This window comes from Chenopodium album, chromosome 4 (assembly GCF_948465745.1).
Source record: "Chenopodium album chromosome 4, dcCheAlbu1.1, whole genome shotgun sequence".
NCBI lineage: Eukaryota > Viridiplantae > Streptophyta > Magnoliopsida > Caryophyllales > Amaranthaceae > Chenopodium > Chenopodium album.
In genome coordinates, this window is record NC_137837.1 from 8,801,970 (window position 1) to 8,820,098 (window position 18,129).

Below are 18,129 nucleotides of genomic sequence, written 5' to 3' on the forward strand. Positions count from 1 at the left end.
AGGTTTTTTCGATCTCCTTCGAAAGACAAGGTTTTTCAGACTCCTTCGAAAGACAAGGTTTTATTTGCGCTTAATTTGGTCTCCGGTTGTGCGGGGCTACCATTGATTATGGCTCGGATTCGGGTTACGAAATCAGCACAAGAATTTACTTTCTCACAAAATTGTGAAGCGACGACGGATCCACTCAAAAAGTTGTATGAGACAACAAATCGAGAATATGTCGAATTGTTATATTTATGTATTTGGATTCTTAGCCCTTCCCCGATTAATTCTTGTTTGATTTTGTTAAATTCGTTTTCATTATCGTTCATTGTCAATTGTAGATGCCGTATGACTTATATTAATGAAATTTAGCGTCCTTTAATTAGGACTTCTTTCAAAAAAAAAAATATAAACTAAAAGATAGAGAAATGTACATAAATATATATATGGCGGATTAATCAATTTATTTTAAAATGTATTTTATCACATTTATTCGTGTCAAAGAGTCATAGTTGTATGGTTGCTTTCTACTTCCATCATTTCCTTATGGGGGGACATGTTTGGTCAATATCTTCAACCCAATTAGACAATTATTTAATCAAAATCAATCAACCATGTGGGAAGAAAAATAAAAGTAAATAAACAAAGACAATTATATTTAATGAAGCCACATCATTCCCTTTTCTACACGTCATTTTCCATAACTTTTTCAAGGAAGATACGGAATATGAGTTGGGAATATTTTAGTTTTTGTATTTATTAAAAAAAAAAAAATCAAGTCATTATGAGGACAAACTAACCCTACAAATTAATCAAAAGTTAAATGCGAGTAATCATTCAAATACGCTCTCTTCGTCTAATAATATAGTGTATATATCTATTCACACGGTTTTTAAAATGTACAATGGCTATCAAAATCGATCTCTAATTACGTATGTATTAACAAAAACTATATATAACAAACTTAGTATTATGAAACTGCACAATGATACGAATTCAAATATTTTTCATATAACATGTCTTGTGTGCGGCTGTAGTACTGATTGAGTAATCCATATAACACTGATGAAGTAACCCCTATAACACTAACCTATGAGTGATTTCTATAACACTAACGAAATATACCCCATGCATGATGCTAGCCTCAAAGCTAGTGTGGCCATCAACACATAAGATCTTGTGTTTTTTTTATAAGAATATGTATTATATATGATAAAATTTGGTAATATTTATTTATTTATTATGATAATAGTTGCTCAAAATTTCCAAGGATGGACCATGAAAATGAGAATGAACATTAAATTTTCAAGGATGGGCCATGAAAATTAGAATGATCATGAAAATTACTTCCTATATCAATAAAAGTCCTATTTGTTTTTCTAAACATGTCTTGAAGAATATAAATTAAAAACATAATGATAATGAATTTGTTTGATTATTAAATTTTAGTATTTGAAAAATATAGTGAATTGTTGATTAATTCCTTGATAATTAAGAAAATAGATTTTACAAAAAAAATAAAAAAAATAAAAAAAATAAAAAAATCATATTAAACTTCTTTTTAAGTTTGAGATCAATGGGCTTTTATTCTAGACTAGAGGGAGTATTTGTTTTAGCATAGTTGTTGAGTATATTATATATTGACCCATCAAATCAAAAACTTAAAGGGTAACTTGAATGAATGAAATTTGCATGGATCATGATCGTAATTGCATGGTGACTATTAACTTGTTTGATAGCATTATAGCACTAGAAAAGATATGAACCAAACGTACTTGGTGGGAATTGGAAGTAAGAAAGGGATCTCCCACTTACCAAAATAGTGTTTGATTCTCGTCCTTTGAAAAATTATCAGTCGCCTTCTCCTCCTTTTTGATGGGGCCTTCACTCCATAAAGAGGTGGGAAAATCTTGGTGGGATATCAACATGCAATATATGATCAATCAATATTACTCGTTGTAAACTAGGCAAAACCGACCATACTGCTAATTACTATTCTTCAAGGTTGGTCAATACAATTTTTTTTTTCTTTTTTTTTTTTTGAAACCAAAATTTACCTCACAAATTCAAGAGGGTCAATACTTTGAACCACATTTGAGTTGTATGAGTTGTCATTTACTTTCTCCGTCCCTTAATTAGATTCCTACTTCTAGCATTTATTCCTCCGTATTATGTAAATCTACCAGAACACATCACGTATAATCGCCAACATCAAATCTTAAGTAATCTTAAGTTATTAGGTCAATGTGAAGTGATATATGCCCTATCCAATTTGATGGTGGAGCTGTATGCATAGGACACATTGTAAATCCAATGAACATTTAAGCATAAACCAACTTAATTAAAGAATATGAATACTAAAAATAACACAACATAAACTCCAATGAACATAACATAATTTTAGTTAGGGGTGTTCGTGGTGCGGTTTGGATCATAAACCGCACCAAACCGCAAAAGTGCAGTTTGTAATTTTTTAAAATTGCATCAAACCGCACCACAAAATGCGGTTTCGTGCGGTGCGGTTTGCGGTTTAACCGTATTTATTAATATTGTAATTATTCTTTTTGAAACAAAACTTTTATTTTATTTTATAATGATTAATTTATGATTCAAATATCAAACTCTTTTTATTAACCTTTAATTAACTAATAGTTAAAGATTAGCTTATATATTTTAGTTCTTTTACATAATTTTAATGAAAATATAGTATAAAAATCGTAAACTGCATTAAAGTGCGGTTTGCGGTGCGGTTTGGTCTTTTGGAAACCGCACAACAATTTTCAAACAGCAAACCGCACCAAACCGTAAAATTGCGGTTTGGTACGGTCTAAACTACTCTGTACAACCTTAATTATGTACATTGATTGGAGTTAGTGTTCATGTTCTTTGGTTTTAATTACTCCCTCCGTTCCGACGTAATTGACATACTTGACTTTTTTTTTCTTCACAGTTTTAACATTTATTTTATTGCTTTTATATAAAATGAAATTAAAACGTGGATAAAGTTTAGATTTGAATCCAACGAATTCGGACCACGTTCAAGATTCATGACACTTTTAACGTGTGAGATATAGTAAGAGCTCCCACAATGGTGTAAAAGAGGTCTTAGCTTGTAATTTATTAGTAGTTGTAGCTAGTAGCTTACCATTGTAAAGCTATATTAGATTATTAGTTGTTGCTTTGGTAAAATTACATAGCTGATAGCTCTATAAAGCTGTATGTGTAGTTTTACAAAGTCCAAATCATGTACTGTCCAATAAAACAAATAAATTGCTTTTGATTACGGAGTACTTCTTTACATTACCTTTTTTTAGAAAAATTAATGTTGTACCTTGTCATTGTGAAGGCTATAGCTTAAATTGATATAATTTGAGAATATTGTTGTGGGAAGCCAAGGCTACATCCGTCTTGTGTGCGGCCGGCCACACCGTGTGGCCACTTAAAGTAACCCCTATAATACCAACCGAGTAACCCCTTAATATTGACCAAGTAACCCCATTACAATACCGAAGTAACCGCTATATATAGTGGCTGGCCACACGGTGTGACCAGCCACAAATAAGACTTTGTGTCTAACTATTAAGTATAGATGGAAAATGGCAATTATTGCTAATTTGCCATCAATTCATACAGTCCTATTGAATTGGGCCTGTTAGTACCAACCCAAAAGGAATATTGGTACAAATCCATTAAAACCTAAGTTCATCTCCTACAAGTATCCAAGAAAGACACCTTCCACTTGTACAAAAGCTAGCAAATATTGCTGTGTATTACAAAATATTAAGCCATCAAATTAGTATATTTACACTTTATATCTACCATTGGCAACTATATTGACTATACATTTCAATGTATACATACGTACCGAAGACTCATAATCTCTAATATCTTTGTAGGTAACTTAAGCTTCTTTCACTAGGTTTGATCTAGCACTCAAAATCCATCCTGTCCTAGAACATAACTTGAGACATTCAATCTGCAATTCGACGACTGAATCACATTTAGCTAGCTTAGACACTAGATCAGTAGAACAATCAAACTAGAGTAACGCGACATAAAAAAGTGAGATAACTAACCAGGATGACATCTACATGATTAATGATATCCCTCTTTTCTCTTGTAAAGAGAGGAATATGTAACTCAAAGGCAGACGTCGTAAGCCTTTAGTTGGCCTAGTTGTGTCCTTAATTTGCAGCAGACTACCATATATTTACCTAATATATCAAACCATGGAACTTAGTAACACTCTAACCATTCTGTTTACATCTCCTTTCCCTTATCCATTTTTCTCATACTAAATGTTTGGGTTCAGCCCAATATGCCAAAAGTGTAATAGTGCTTGTAACCATTGGGTTTGGCCCAAATATTATCTTTTGTTGTCTGGCCCAACTTTGGGATTTGTTGTAGTTTTCAAGAGAAGCATTGAGGGCCATGAGGGGTGTAAAACTAAGTCCTAAACTTAGGGCTTGTTCTCATTGACTGAACTCAGTTGAATTGAAATGAACCGAACTGAACTGAACTGAATTGAACTTATTAGAGTTGAACTAAACTGAAATGAATATTTTATAAGAGAAGGGGATTAGGAGCTGAACTAAACTGAACTGAACTTAACTTATTAGAGCCGAAGTGAACTGAAAATAATCGTATTTATGAGAACAGTCTCTTAGTCACTATAGACTTATTTTGATGATAAATTGTCAATGAGTGCATCCGGTGATAAAATTCATACTTGTATGAACATAATTGTGTAGACACGTTCATGTATCAATGATTGTAATTAGACCATATTTTATCAATGAATGTAATCTTGCTTTTAAAAGATGTTAAAAGACACAACCTTAAAATTCGTTTTATTATATAAATGGAAAGGGGAATTCATCTACCCTTTCTTTTACATCAACAACCACCAGTCCACCACTATTTTCTATCATTTATACTACTTTGATTTTTATTAGTTGCAATTTTGGGGTATTATTTGTGAGATACTTATATAAAATATTCCAAAGTTACAAGCTTACAACTAATAAAAATTGAAAGTAGCTAGTATATATTTTTATACGGATCAAATCAACAGTAAGAGTGCATGGTAAAGTACATTAGTTGTACACCGGTATGAGATGATTAAACTAAAAGTAGGTACAAGTAGGAAGTAGGATGCATCAATCTTTTAAAATCCAAGGAAAAATTCGGTAAAGTAATTGTAATAAAATAATACGAATCAGAGTACTATATAGCTTAAAAAGACAACGGCAAAATTATAACTTAACATGTAAAGCGATTAACCATATTACTTTGATCAAATTAATATCACAAAATATAAGCGTAAATTATTAACTTGAATGAAAAAGTTGTATACCTTAAATGATATTGTAAATGGTGATACACCGAATGTGAATGACTAATTGCATTAAGATTTAAGACCACAATAATCCAATTCCAACCACGTGCATGGCAGCTTCCTTGTCTTTAGAAGACAAAATTACCGACATCTTAATAGTTAATCATATAATTAGTATAATGCACTTTGTACCTTAATCGATCATTATTGTTTGTCGATTGGGCATGCACTGCACGTCACTTGATTAACACCCAAACTATTATTTATTATTTGTGTTAATTAACTAAGATTAGCATGATCTAAGAAGGTTCACAACTTAATTAAGCAACTAAATACAAAGTTATGAAGAATTAGAGAAGAAAGTCAACCATTGCATGCACCGCCGAATTTAATCATAATATGGTCTCAACTCGCATGCACGTAACGCTGTTGCCAACTGCATTGTACTAGAAGCAAGCACACCAATTGTTCTATTCAAAAAAAAAAAAAAAAAGCACACCAATTGTTCCTTAAAAAAGTTGCAAATTATATATCTTTATTTGTCAATTTTGTGAACGAATATGCACTCAAGTACACGCTAAGAACATAAATCATGCATGATGCATGGATATGTTATTAAGAAAATTGTTACATCTCTTAAATTTATTGAAAAATAGGAAAAAAGTTACAACATTAAACGTTAAAAAACAAGCTACACTAAAAGTGGAGATTATGGTTGAATTTAATTAAAATATATCATTTGGAAAATATATTAACAATATAGCAATTCTAGACTACATTTTGAAAAGGTGGTTTTAAGGAATGTGAAAACGTTTACCTTTTAAGAGTGTTATTTGTTTAAGCCATGTTGTTATTGTTAAAATTATCATTTTCTGTAAAATACTATGCATGAAAAAAAAAAACCTTACAAAAATAATATTTTATTATAAATTTACTTTTCCTTAACTTTTCTTTTACACAAGTGTTTTAGCATAGTCAATACTTTGAAAGCCGGCGTAAAAGCTAGTTGTCCATATTATATATTGCTGAACAAGCGTGGTCTAAATGTTAGTATCACTTAGCTTGCCATATTGACCTTGTTTGGAAATAACTATACGTCTATATATACATAGTCTCATGACTTACAATATGATGACATGAATACTCTTAGAGGCAATAACCAACAATTTTATCTGTCCGACCATTTATGGCTATTTTTTTCGCAACGAAGTACGCCATAAGAAATATATTACGTAGTATTAATAAATAGTACAGTTTATGAAACGACAATACTCCGAACATAAAGCACATTTTTTTTAAGAACTATACAAAGTACATGATTGTATATATTAGGAAGAGGAAATATAACAGGCGGTAAAATTACACATGGTCATTTAACTTGCTAATATTTTTCTCCATTTTGTTATAAATAAAAATTTCGAAGTAAAATATGCATACACAACTTTCCATGTTTTTTTCCCAACCAAGTAAACACTTAGGGCCTGTTCTCATACGTTGAAATTCAGTTCAGTTCAGCTCAGTTCAGTTCAGTTCAGTTCAGCTCCTAATTTCCTTCTTTTATAAAATATTAAGTTCAGTTCAGTTCAGCTCATTTCAGCTTAGTTCAGTTCAGTTCATTTCAGCTGAATTCAGTCAATGAGAACAAACCCTTAATTTACCAAGATAAGCTAGCTCTAGTGGTAAGATTGTCACCTTTCAACCTTGAGGTTGTGGGTTCAATTCCTATTAGAGACACTTTGGGAGTGGGGATCCCTTACCCTTCCTCCTCATTCCCAAAGTATTTGACCCACAAATACTAAATAAATAAAAAAAAATCGTGAGGGTGGAGGTACGATTAGGGACAAGTAAACACTTAATTTGCGTAACGTAAGCATAGAAGTAATGTGCACAACACAATAGAATGCATATATGCTATGTATAGGTTGGAAAAGCAAGCATATTGTTGTTGCTTTTGAATGGGTAAAGAATCGAACATGTTGAATATTGAAGCATGCACAAGGTGTGCGTACCACTAGTCCAGCACGATGAGCCACCAGTTCGTACAAATTTTCAATCACGTAACAAGCCAAAACCTTATCTTAAATTTACTAATTGACGCCACATCATCAATATGCCCTTTTATCTCTCCTTTCCCACGAATTTAACTATCACCCCTAGCTTAGCATTATGGAAAGTTGTGATGGTAAAGTTCGTCTAGATATCTAGAATTACACCAATTGGTTTCTCGTACTCCGTATTACTTAAGTCCTATTTTTAAGAGCTGTTTTGCTCTGTCTTGCACTATTTTGTTCTATTGAAATCTGCTCTGCTTTGCTCTGTTCTGTTAAAATATGCTCTGCTTTGCTCTGTTCTGTTAAAATATGCTCTACTCTGTACAGCAGTATGTGAAAGCCCTGCTCTGCCAGAAGCTCAAAAGAACAGGAATTGTATTGGCTCCTAAAATATTTTTTCTAAATACTTGTGAAAAACCAAAACGTGACCTTAAAAAAGAAATGAAGTGAGTAAAGTTTAAGTCAAACATCAATTACAATTGATTAGCCACATCAGTGTATTTGTGATACATTACTTAAGAAACTATAATTAATTACTTTCTCTGTTTTTTTTAAATGTATCACTTTATAATTGCGGCATCTTAAACATTTTTTGGAGTAGAAATTAAAGAGATAAAAGAGAAAAAATATAGAGGGTCATCGATATGATAGGAGAATAATAGAGAGAATTTATTAACTAAAAGGGAAGGAGTATATAATAAAATAAAACTAAATACTCCATATTAATTATTTAATTTACATGATGAATTTAAAAAAAACCCCTTATTTTGATCCAACTTATTTATTTATTTAAAACAACGAGTTTTTAAAACGGAGTCAAATTTGTACATTTCTCAAATTTGAAATTCGAACTAAATTTCCATCCCTAAATATAAGCCATTTACCATTACCGAGATCGCTAGCCGTACCCGTAACACATCAAAACTCAACACCCCGTACAAAAAATTGTCCCGGCAGACAGAAACCCGATTATAACAAAAACGCCCAACCTAATTGACAAAATAGTCCATCCCATCATTCCATTATTTCTTCAACCAAACTTAACACGTCTTCTTCCTTCTCCTAACCCCATATAAGTCCCCTTAACCCCCCTTTAACTATTCTTCCCAGAAAACAAAACCAATTTCAACATCCCCCCCAAAACCACTCCAACCACCCTCAAAACCACCATTACCACCCCCAAAACCACCCTCAAAACCACCCCTAAAACCACTCATTTCATTTCAATGGGACACTACAAACTACCAAAGAGAATAATCCTAGTACGACACGGCGAAAGCCAAGGAAACATCGACACAAAAGCATACTCAGTAACACCCGATCACAGCATCCCTCTTACTTCCGACGGAATTACTCAAGCTCGTGAAGCTGGGAACTCAATCCGTCGTTTACTCGACACTTCTTCCTTCTCCGCTGATGCCGCCGCTGCTTGGAGAGTGTATTTCTATGTGTCCCCTTATGAACGGACTAGATCCACTCTCCGAGAGATCGGACGGTCGTTTCCGAGGAGAAGGGTGATTGGGGTGAGAGAAGAGTGTAGAATTAGAGAGCAGGATTTTGGGAATTTTCAAGTTGAGGAGAGAATGATGGCTATTAAACAAACTAGAGAGAAATTTGGGAGGTTCTTCTATCGTTTTCCTGAAGGGGAATCTGCTGCTGATGTTTATGATCGTATTTCAAGTTAGTTCTTCTCTCTCTTTGTCTTTATTCTTTGAATTTTTAGTGTTTTGTGTTATTTGGGTGTTTTTGTTTGATGGGTGTTTAATTTGAATGTTTATTTTTCTGGGGTTTTATAGTTAATTCTTCTCTCTCTTTCTCTTTATTCTTTGAATTCTTAGTGTTTTGTGTTATTTGGGTGTTTTTGTTTGATGGGTGTTTGATTTGAGTGTTTATTTTTCTGGGGTTTTAGAGATTTTGCACATATTTTGATATTGATTGCATTAAGTGATCGAGTAGTTTTACTAGTTTGTGATCATTTATAGTCTTAGCTAAGGGGAACTCCTACTATTTAAGAACTCGGGTCGAATTTCGTCTACATCTGCTCTGTGTGGTTTTGATTCCTTGTTAATGGGGGTTTAAAGTAAAATGTGTAGGTAGCTTATAAGATTTGAAGGTTTTGATAGTATTTGTAGGAAATGGGTGATAAAAGTTTTGGAGATTAATTGTTCTTAGAGATTTAATGTAATGTTTGTTGAGGTTGAGGCTTTCTTCTAAAAGTAGTCACCTTGATCTTGTCATTGCCTTGTCTTATTCATTGGTATTAGGTGGAATTGTGGGCGCTGTTTGATGTAATTTTCATGGGATTTAGACTTTGGATTATTATTGCTGTATTTAATTCTGGGGCTGAGATTTCTATCTGAAAAGTCAACGAGTATTTATGTTGGGAAAAAGTCAACGAAGATAAGAAATTTTATGTGTTGAAGATTATTTATTATGCTATTGGGAAGAATTATATTTATATCAAAGTGTATCATGGTTTCTTGTTTGGGTAAATTGGATCATACGACCTGCAGTTTACCAGATTTGGTATAATTTATGAGTTGTGACCATGTTAAGGAAATCTCTTGGTGAGATAGTGCATTTGAGTATTTGATGAGTTAGTTACACATCTACTCTCTCTGCTTGTTTTAAAAAATTGACGAGATTTGACGGAATCCAGGGCAGTTAGTGTTTGTATTGATGGAGAATTGTCTTTGCGAGTGGCTGTTGAATATAAAAAACAAAAGAGTGTCGTGAAGATTGACGGATTCTTTTTTATATATTATCAATAACTAGGTAAATTCTTTCTTTTGTAGATTCCCGAGTATTCTGCTGAACAATGAACATAGTCGACTAACCAAGAGAAAAACCTTATAATGCATAGAAATATTCCACTTTGCAGGAAATGTAGACAATATCAAATGTTTGAATATGATAATTTGGAGGGAAATAGAGGGATAGATTCACTACTTTTTTGGAAATTGACTTTAAGGAGAGGGAATTCCTTCCTTTATTGCTTAGAATTGGAAGGAAAATGCTAGCTTACTTAATACTTACTCCATCCCCTCCCTTCTTTTCTCTTTTATTCCATCTCTTTCCTTCCACAATAGTTAATTAGTCATCCAAACAAAGTGCTGAAGTATCATGTTATACATGTGAAATTATGTTTAATAATTGGTCTTTTGAGCTGTAATGGCAATACAATAGTAATTATGCTTGAAAAGGTACAGATTATATGCCTTTGAGTGAGACATCTAGTAGATTGTTTCTGGCTTTCTGCATACTTTTACTCTTCACTTAACCTCAAGTACCCGGATTGGATTGATACTTCAACATTGGTATTGACACTTCATTTTTTGCCAGAATCATGAATCTATTCACAAATTAGCCAAACTGACACTTGAACACATACATAATTACCCAAGTTCGAGTTACATAGATCACTTCATATGCATCCATATATGGACTCTGAGTGCATTTATTTATGGAGTCTTATTTTGTGTGGCTAGACTGCTAGAGGTACTAAGTTATTTCTCTACTTAATTTTAATTTTTATATTTTTTGATGAACTTTTTGGCTAACTAAAGAATCAAGATGTGAACCATTAGTCTTTCACTAATCACTATGATGAAGTAGAATAATTCAATTCTGCTGCTTGCGTATGGAGTGCCTTATGGTTGGAGGATGGGTAAACAATCTAACAGTTACAACTCTGAAGGAAAACTCTGGAGTTGGAAAGAGTCCAATTAGTAGTACTTCTTACTTAATAGTGTTTATCATGTATCTATTTGATGACAAATTCCCTTCCTCGTGCTCTTTATTCTTATAATATACAAATCCTTTTTCTTATCAGTATACTCTGTTTTTATAGTGGCGGTAATAAGTTTGTATCTTTGTGAAGAACTTTCCACAATATGCTACTCTAGACTCAGTTTGTATCAAGTCTTTGTGCTTGCCTTCCTTTATACTCAGATTAAAAAAGTATCACGAGAGAATATTTTTCCCCGCAATGCAAAAAGAATTTGAGCACTCAAAGCTGTGTCAGATGGCTGCTTGTTTGAAAAATAAATTTCTTCAGAGCATGGCTCTGATCAAGTTTGAATTGTCCCTGCTGTTCTTGGTGCCATCGTGAAGCCATTTTGCTATTATATATAATCTGTTATTCTATGATTCTAGCTCTACCATGTCTCAAATCTTGAAAATATTTGGTCACCAACTCCACCCCTTTACTTCATACTGCAGTTTCTTTATGTTAATTGGAAAACCTTGTTATATAAACCTTCATATTCTATGGATTTAGTATTTGTATATTGTGAAGTTAATATTTTCATTTACATTTAGTTCATTCATTGACTTTGACAAAGAAGGGTTGTGCTAAATTGGTATTCACTTATCATCTGCAATAAAACATTGAGGGTATCCTGGAAGTAAATAGTAACAATTTCTTTTAATGAGCTCACTATCTAGTCTAAACTAGGAAATATTTATTTTTCCCCCTTGTTTTGCTGGTGTGGTGGGTGGGGAAATGTGGGCAGCAGGGTAGTTGTGGTCTGTAGACCATTGTGCTACGCTCTCCTTCCCTCGGAAGGTAGCCTTAATAAAGAATACAGGCATTTGGAAACAGTGCTAACATTGTTGTACTCTCTTTTGTCAAGAGATTAAGACTATTCTTATTAATCAATCTAGAATCATTTACTTTGAATTTTCTGCAAACACGAGTTTTATGTTGGTGGTCTAAGAAGCAAGAAAGCCTTATGAGTACTAGTAATTGCTTTAAGCTTTTCAATTCTCAGTCTCCCACCTATTAATTTGGATTTTTATTTTTTACATATGTGGCACAATCGTGGTCTTGTGTATTGGTCGGTTTGTCTTTTTTATGAATATGCTTCTGTCTTTCCTGGTTGTATGCTGCTTCATGATAATCTCGAGTTTTATTTTATTATACTTTTAATATTTTATGCATTATGGATTTATGTGACTGTGGATAGTTGTTGCCTATCTGGAAACCCTTACTTGGCTGAATTAGAATTTCTTTTGGCAAATTTAATCATTCTGTTATAACTTGCTTTGCATATGAGTTGTTCCCTCTAAACTTCCAAAATTGTCATGCTTCTGTTTTCAGCTGATTTTGTTATTAGCAAGCATTTGGTATCATATAACTGAGCTTTAAGCAAATTGCAGGTTTCATGGAGTCATTATGGAGGGACATAGACATGCACCGACTTCAGCATGACCCTGACCATGAACTTAACCTTGTAATTGTAACACATGGTTTATTATCACGTGTATTTTTGATGAAGTGGTTCAAGTGGACAGTTGAACAGTTTGAATACCTTAATAATCCAGGCAACTGTGAATATCGAGTGATGGAGTTAGGCGAGGGGGGAGAGTACAGTCTGGCTATCAACCACACAGAGGAAGAGTTACTGGAATGGGGACTCTCTCCTGAGATGGTAGCTGACCAGAAGTGGAGGGCCCACGCTAAGAGGGGTGAATGGAATGAAAAATGCACTTGGTACCTCGATAGCTTCTTTGATCATCTAGAAGATTCAGACCATAGTGCAGATGACGATTCCAGCCCTTATTCTGGGAAAGATGGTCAACTTGGTGGACTAAAAGAGAGCTGCAATAATCATGTTGAAGATGAAGAACATAAACCTATCAATTGTTGATCTATTCCTTTACTATACTTTGTACAGGCAGGTGCTTCATTGGTTGCAGATTCTTTTATTCAACTATCATATATAATCTCATACAACCTGCTTACCATGTATACTAAATTACTAATTGAATGGGGTTGAATATCGGATATTGTCCTTTATATAGCCCTTGATTGTATTCTTTGTAACAATTTGCTTCATTATAGTGTCCTGTGTTTAGATTTTATTTAAAAATTTCTTGTGTAATGTCTCATTGTTGGAGATTGAATTTTGAAGAAACAGAATTTAAACATATATTCTCATCAACATATGGGCATTTGAAGTACGTTGTATTTTATTTGACAAGCTTATGCAATCTATATTTTGTGGCAACCACACATTCTGAAAAATATTGTAAAAAACTACCTTATGAAATACTAAATGTTGTAAGTAGTTACCCTTTGTTGGATTTTTCCCATTGACTAAGTTATTCGTCGTTGATCCAAGCACGTGCTTGTCATGTTGATTTGAAATCCTCATTTCTCAACCTTTTGTTTCTCTTTTCAAACCCTAAATTTGCTTTACCATCCATAATTTTTGCAAAGTAAATGATTGACAAGGGATTTTAACTTTGATTGGCGTGTTGCACACCTGACGAAAGTAAACCTAACTAGACCACTAACTATGTAAAAGGGCAAGTAAGGGTCGGATCCCAAAATACTATGGTTCAACCAATCATAACGACTCAAACAATTACTAAGAGAATTTCGATAATACAAACAACCAAGATCAAGCATCACCACGAATATAATCAGTACATAGTCATTCTACCCCTACCATAAAAGTCTCTCTCGAGTTATCAATGGTTTCTCTAATCACAATCAAGCCAACTCTCGTGGTATCGGCATTAAACACATCATTTAACTTCCTAATTATTCATTCAACTACTCTCGTGATGACTTTCAAACCCTTAATTGATTTATTCAAACCCGTTAGAACCCAACTCTCGTTGCGATAAAAACAATGGATTAATAACAATACTACTTATCTCTAATATAGTATTGGCATAATCACAATCTCATGTCAATTGCAATTATCATTAAAGAATTTTAAAAAATAATTCATGCATCAATCATATTCAATTCGGGTTAAGAAAACAAGAACCAGAATCAAAGAAAACATAATTAATTAATAATAAAAGAAATTAAAGAGAGTAAGAAAGTACCAAATCTTGAATTGCAAAGGAAATTAAGTTCTAGAGAGCAAAATAGGTCTAAGAGTTCATCCCATAAAACTAAGAAAATAAAGAATTATTTATAATCTTAAATTTCCTAAAATACGTGTCCAGGCACAGACCTGCAAAAATAAGGCATGGACGTGCCTGACTGCACACATCTACAGTTTCTTCGTTGGGGCACAGGCACGGACGTGTCTGCATAGCAACTCCATGGCATCTTCCGCAACAACACGGGTGTGTCTTCTCAAGGGCATGGACGTGCCCCCTCTCAAAATTGAGGCAGTAGCTACACTAACTTTTTCATCAATGAGGCACGGACGTACCTGCACAACATCGTGCTTCACTCGCACCTACACGTCCACACCCGCACAAAGGCATAGACACCATACTCGAGCACGAGCGTGCCTCTATCGAGCATGGACATGCTTGGACATTTTTCTTCTTTTCTCAGCTTCTTTACTTCCTTTCTTGACTAGGCACATCCATGCTTTATCCAACATGGACGTACTTGATTTGAAAACTTCTCCAAACGAACTTAGATTCAATCATTGATCGTCGTGAGTCTTGGTTTAGGTTCGTAATACCATAAAATCACCAAAATTAGATTTGTTAATCCTGAAATACATCAAAAAAAAAATTAAAAAAAAAAAATCTACCTATAAAACTACAAAGTCATTGCAGTTAAACCAAATCAAGCCAAAATGAACCAAAATCAACTAAATTGGACTCAAAAAATAACTAAAATGACTTTGAAAATATGCACACGATATATCAAACTTAAAAAAAAAAATTGAAGAATTTCAGCTGGATGATTATTCATTATCGTCAAAAAGGATAAAAGGGATGCAATAAGGCTTTGTTTGGTTCAATATTAGTAAAGGAAAAGAAGAGAAAGGATGGGAAGGGAAAAAAAAAGGAAAGGAAGGGAAAGGAAGGTGATTTTCCAATATTTGGTTGATGAATAGAAAATGAAGAAAAGAGAAAGGAAATTACTTTTATTTTTCTCTTTCCAGTCAAATTCCTCCGATTTTGGGAGGAAAGGAAAGCCAAAATTTTGTTAAGAGAGTTTCCTCCCACTTACCTTCATTTCCTTTAAATTTTTATGTCATTTATTCAACCAAATATGGGAATTTGATTAAAACAATTTCCTTTCTTTTATTTTTCATCCAAATTCCTTCGACCAAAAAGGGACTAAACGTGTGTGAGAAAAAGGGAGTAAGGGTGAAAAGGATGGAGAATGGGGCATTAAAAGTCATGTGGCAAGCACAACCTTGGATTAACATTGGAGAACTTAGTCAATGGAGAAATCCTTTAGAGGATACCATCTTACAACATTTAGTATTTTTTTTAATGAAATAATATTATAATGCATTAATATAATTACTATTATTAAATCGCATTATATATATGAGAGCTTGCCTCTAAAAAGCTTAAGTTGAGAGACATGAAACACATTATTAGTTTTAGCATAGCTAGACAACTGTAGTTTGAAAGCAATCTTCCCATCAATAGCTTCTGTAACCTTGAAAGACACAAACAACTTGTTATTACCCTTGAATGAAACTTAAGCCAAACCCAGTTATTGACTGCAAATGATCTCTTAAATCTTCTTTTTCTGCTTGATTCTTCTAAGTTTTTGCCAAATTTCCTTTAGGAATTTGAAGTATTTTTTCCCTACTCTAAATAATTTTTGCAACACTTTCAGGTATATTATCATTTTTATTATACTTATGTTCATTATTATAAAATGTTTTTGACATATTGTTTTGGCGATTGTTATCGAATATTTTTAAATAAATTCTTTTCAATATTTTTATAATAATGATATTTATTTTTATCTTTTCAATAGTTTCAATTTGAAGTCAGAATTGACAAAAAATAATCGAAAAGCCTCGTTTTGCGTGTTTCACATCAATTGAGGTTTTTTTAGTAGGAAAAACGAGTCATTTGCGAACATTTTTTTCAATTCTAACCTTAAATTGGACTCATAGGGTCAAATAAAATGCCCAGTTTTGGAGGTAAAAAAACAATTTTGTTTTTGATTTTTTTTTTTTTTTTTTTTTGTAAAAGTAATAAAAAAAAAAACCTTTTTATTATTATGAAATTACGAAACATGTTCAAATAATCCCAACTTCACATAAACCCTTGCTTTTATACGTATTTATCTTTCGCATATTTATAATAAGAATAAAGAGAACCCTGATTTGATTTCTCTTTGTTTTGGTGCAGAAAAGAAAAAGCGAAAAAAAAATATAATTATGGAGATTTATGTAGATTGGGACTATTTATCCCTTCCACGATTTGTTAATCCATTTCTTCCCATGCTTTTTGGCCACAAAACTCTAATTCTTCATCTACAAAATTTCCCACAAATTAATTTCTTAGATTTTATAATCCATTTTATTTGCGTTAATATTTTTTTCAAATTGCTTTCATTTATATATATATATTTTAATTCTTTTTCAAAATTTGAAAATTTCTAATGAGAAAATATTATGAACGACAAATATGGTGGATTTCACAAGATTTTTACATGTTTCTTCTTTATATACATATGAACTAGAGACTCATGGTCACCGTACGTGGTTTGTTTTTGACATCTTGTTTTGGCGGTTGTTATCGAATATTTTCAACAAATATTTTTTAATATTTTTATAATAATGATTTTGTTTAAAGTTTGATTAGCGGCACGAGACTCAGGAAAGTAGACAAAATTTGAACTTTTAAGCATTGTTATCTTTAAAATTGTGTATCAATTAATATATGTCCTTTCACGGAATAAACAGGGTATTTATAATGAGTGTGTACTATTAGAGGTTAACCTAAAATGTATCATTTTAATTGGATAATCATTGTGAAAAGAACATGTGTCATTATCAAAATAAATCTTTAATCTTTATTATTATGACTTAATAAAGTTTGAACTAAATGTATGTTCCTTCACGGAATAAATAGAGTATTTATAGTGAGTATAGTGAGTGTGCTACTAAAGGTTAACCTAAAATGTATCTTTTTGATGGGATAATCAACAAAAGGACATGTGTCATTATTGAAAGATATTTTGGTCAATTCATTGTGAATAATATTTCTTGGGTTTTATAATTTTTGTACCAATACGCCCTTAGAAATATAGTATAAGTATGGCAAATATGCTGCCACATGTCCTACTATAACATGCCAATTTGGCTGAAATGTGTCAATTAGTGATTGAGTCATGTGGCGGCTGAAATGAACAATTTGTGTGCATTCTTGTTAGCCCCCTTAATGTTAGTTTGTTGATTACTTAGAAGTACATTTTGTGCAACAGCCCTTTCTATCAGATAGGAAGGGTTGTTGCACAAAATGTACTTCTAAGTAATTGCCCTATAGATCCTATATCTACCTATATGAAGAAGAAATCATGTAACGAAGGGAATTCTTATTTGTACAAATGGTACTTCGAACTTGGAACGAGCATGAAGAAATTAACGATACTTCTTTATCTTTTGAGTTGTTCTGCCGGATCGGTCGCTCAAGATCTTTGGTCTCTACCTGGACCCGATGAAAAAAACGGGATCACTTCTTATGGACTCGTTGAGAATGATTCTTATCTAGTTCATGGCCTATTAGAAGTAGAAGGCGCTCTGGTGGGATCCTCATGGACAGAAAAAGCTTGCAGTCAGAGTGATCGAGTGACATTGTTTCTTCGGCCCGAACTAAGGAATCCCTTAGATATGATGCAAAATGGATCTTGTTCTATCCTTGATCATAGATTTCTCTATGAAAAATACGAATCGGAATGGGAAGAAGGGGAAGGAGCCCTCGATCCGCAACAGATAGAAGAGGATTTATTCAATCACATAGTTTGGGCTCCTAGAATATGGAACCCCTAGGGCTTTTTATTTGATTGTATCGAAAGGCCAA

General features: G+C 33.0%; 1 protein-coding gene across 1 annotated transcript; it reads left to right on the plus strand.

Annotated features, from left to right (window-relative positions):
- Positions 1 to 8,451: 8,451 nt before the first annotated feature.
- Positions 8,452 to 13,358, plus strand: LOC145626607 (phosphoglycerate mutase-like protein AT74H). Its single transcript, XM_081679066.1, has 2 exons — positions 8,452 to 9,051; positions 12,532 to 13,358. The coding sequence occupies exons 1-2, from the start codon at positions 8,598 to 8,600 to the stop codon at positions 13,020 to 13,022; spliced, it is 945 nt and encodes a 314-aa protein (XP_081535192.1). The 5' UTR covers positions 8,452 to 8,597; the 3' UTR covers positions 13,023 to 13,358.
- Positions 13,359 to 18,129: the final 4,771 nt, after the last annotated feature.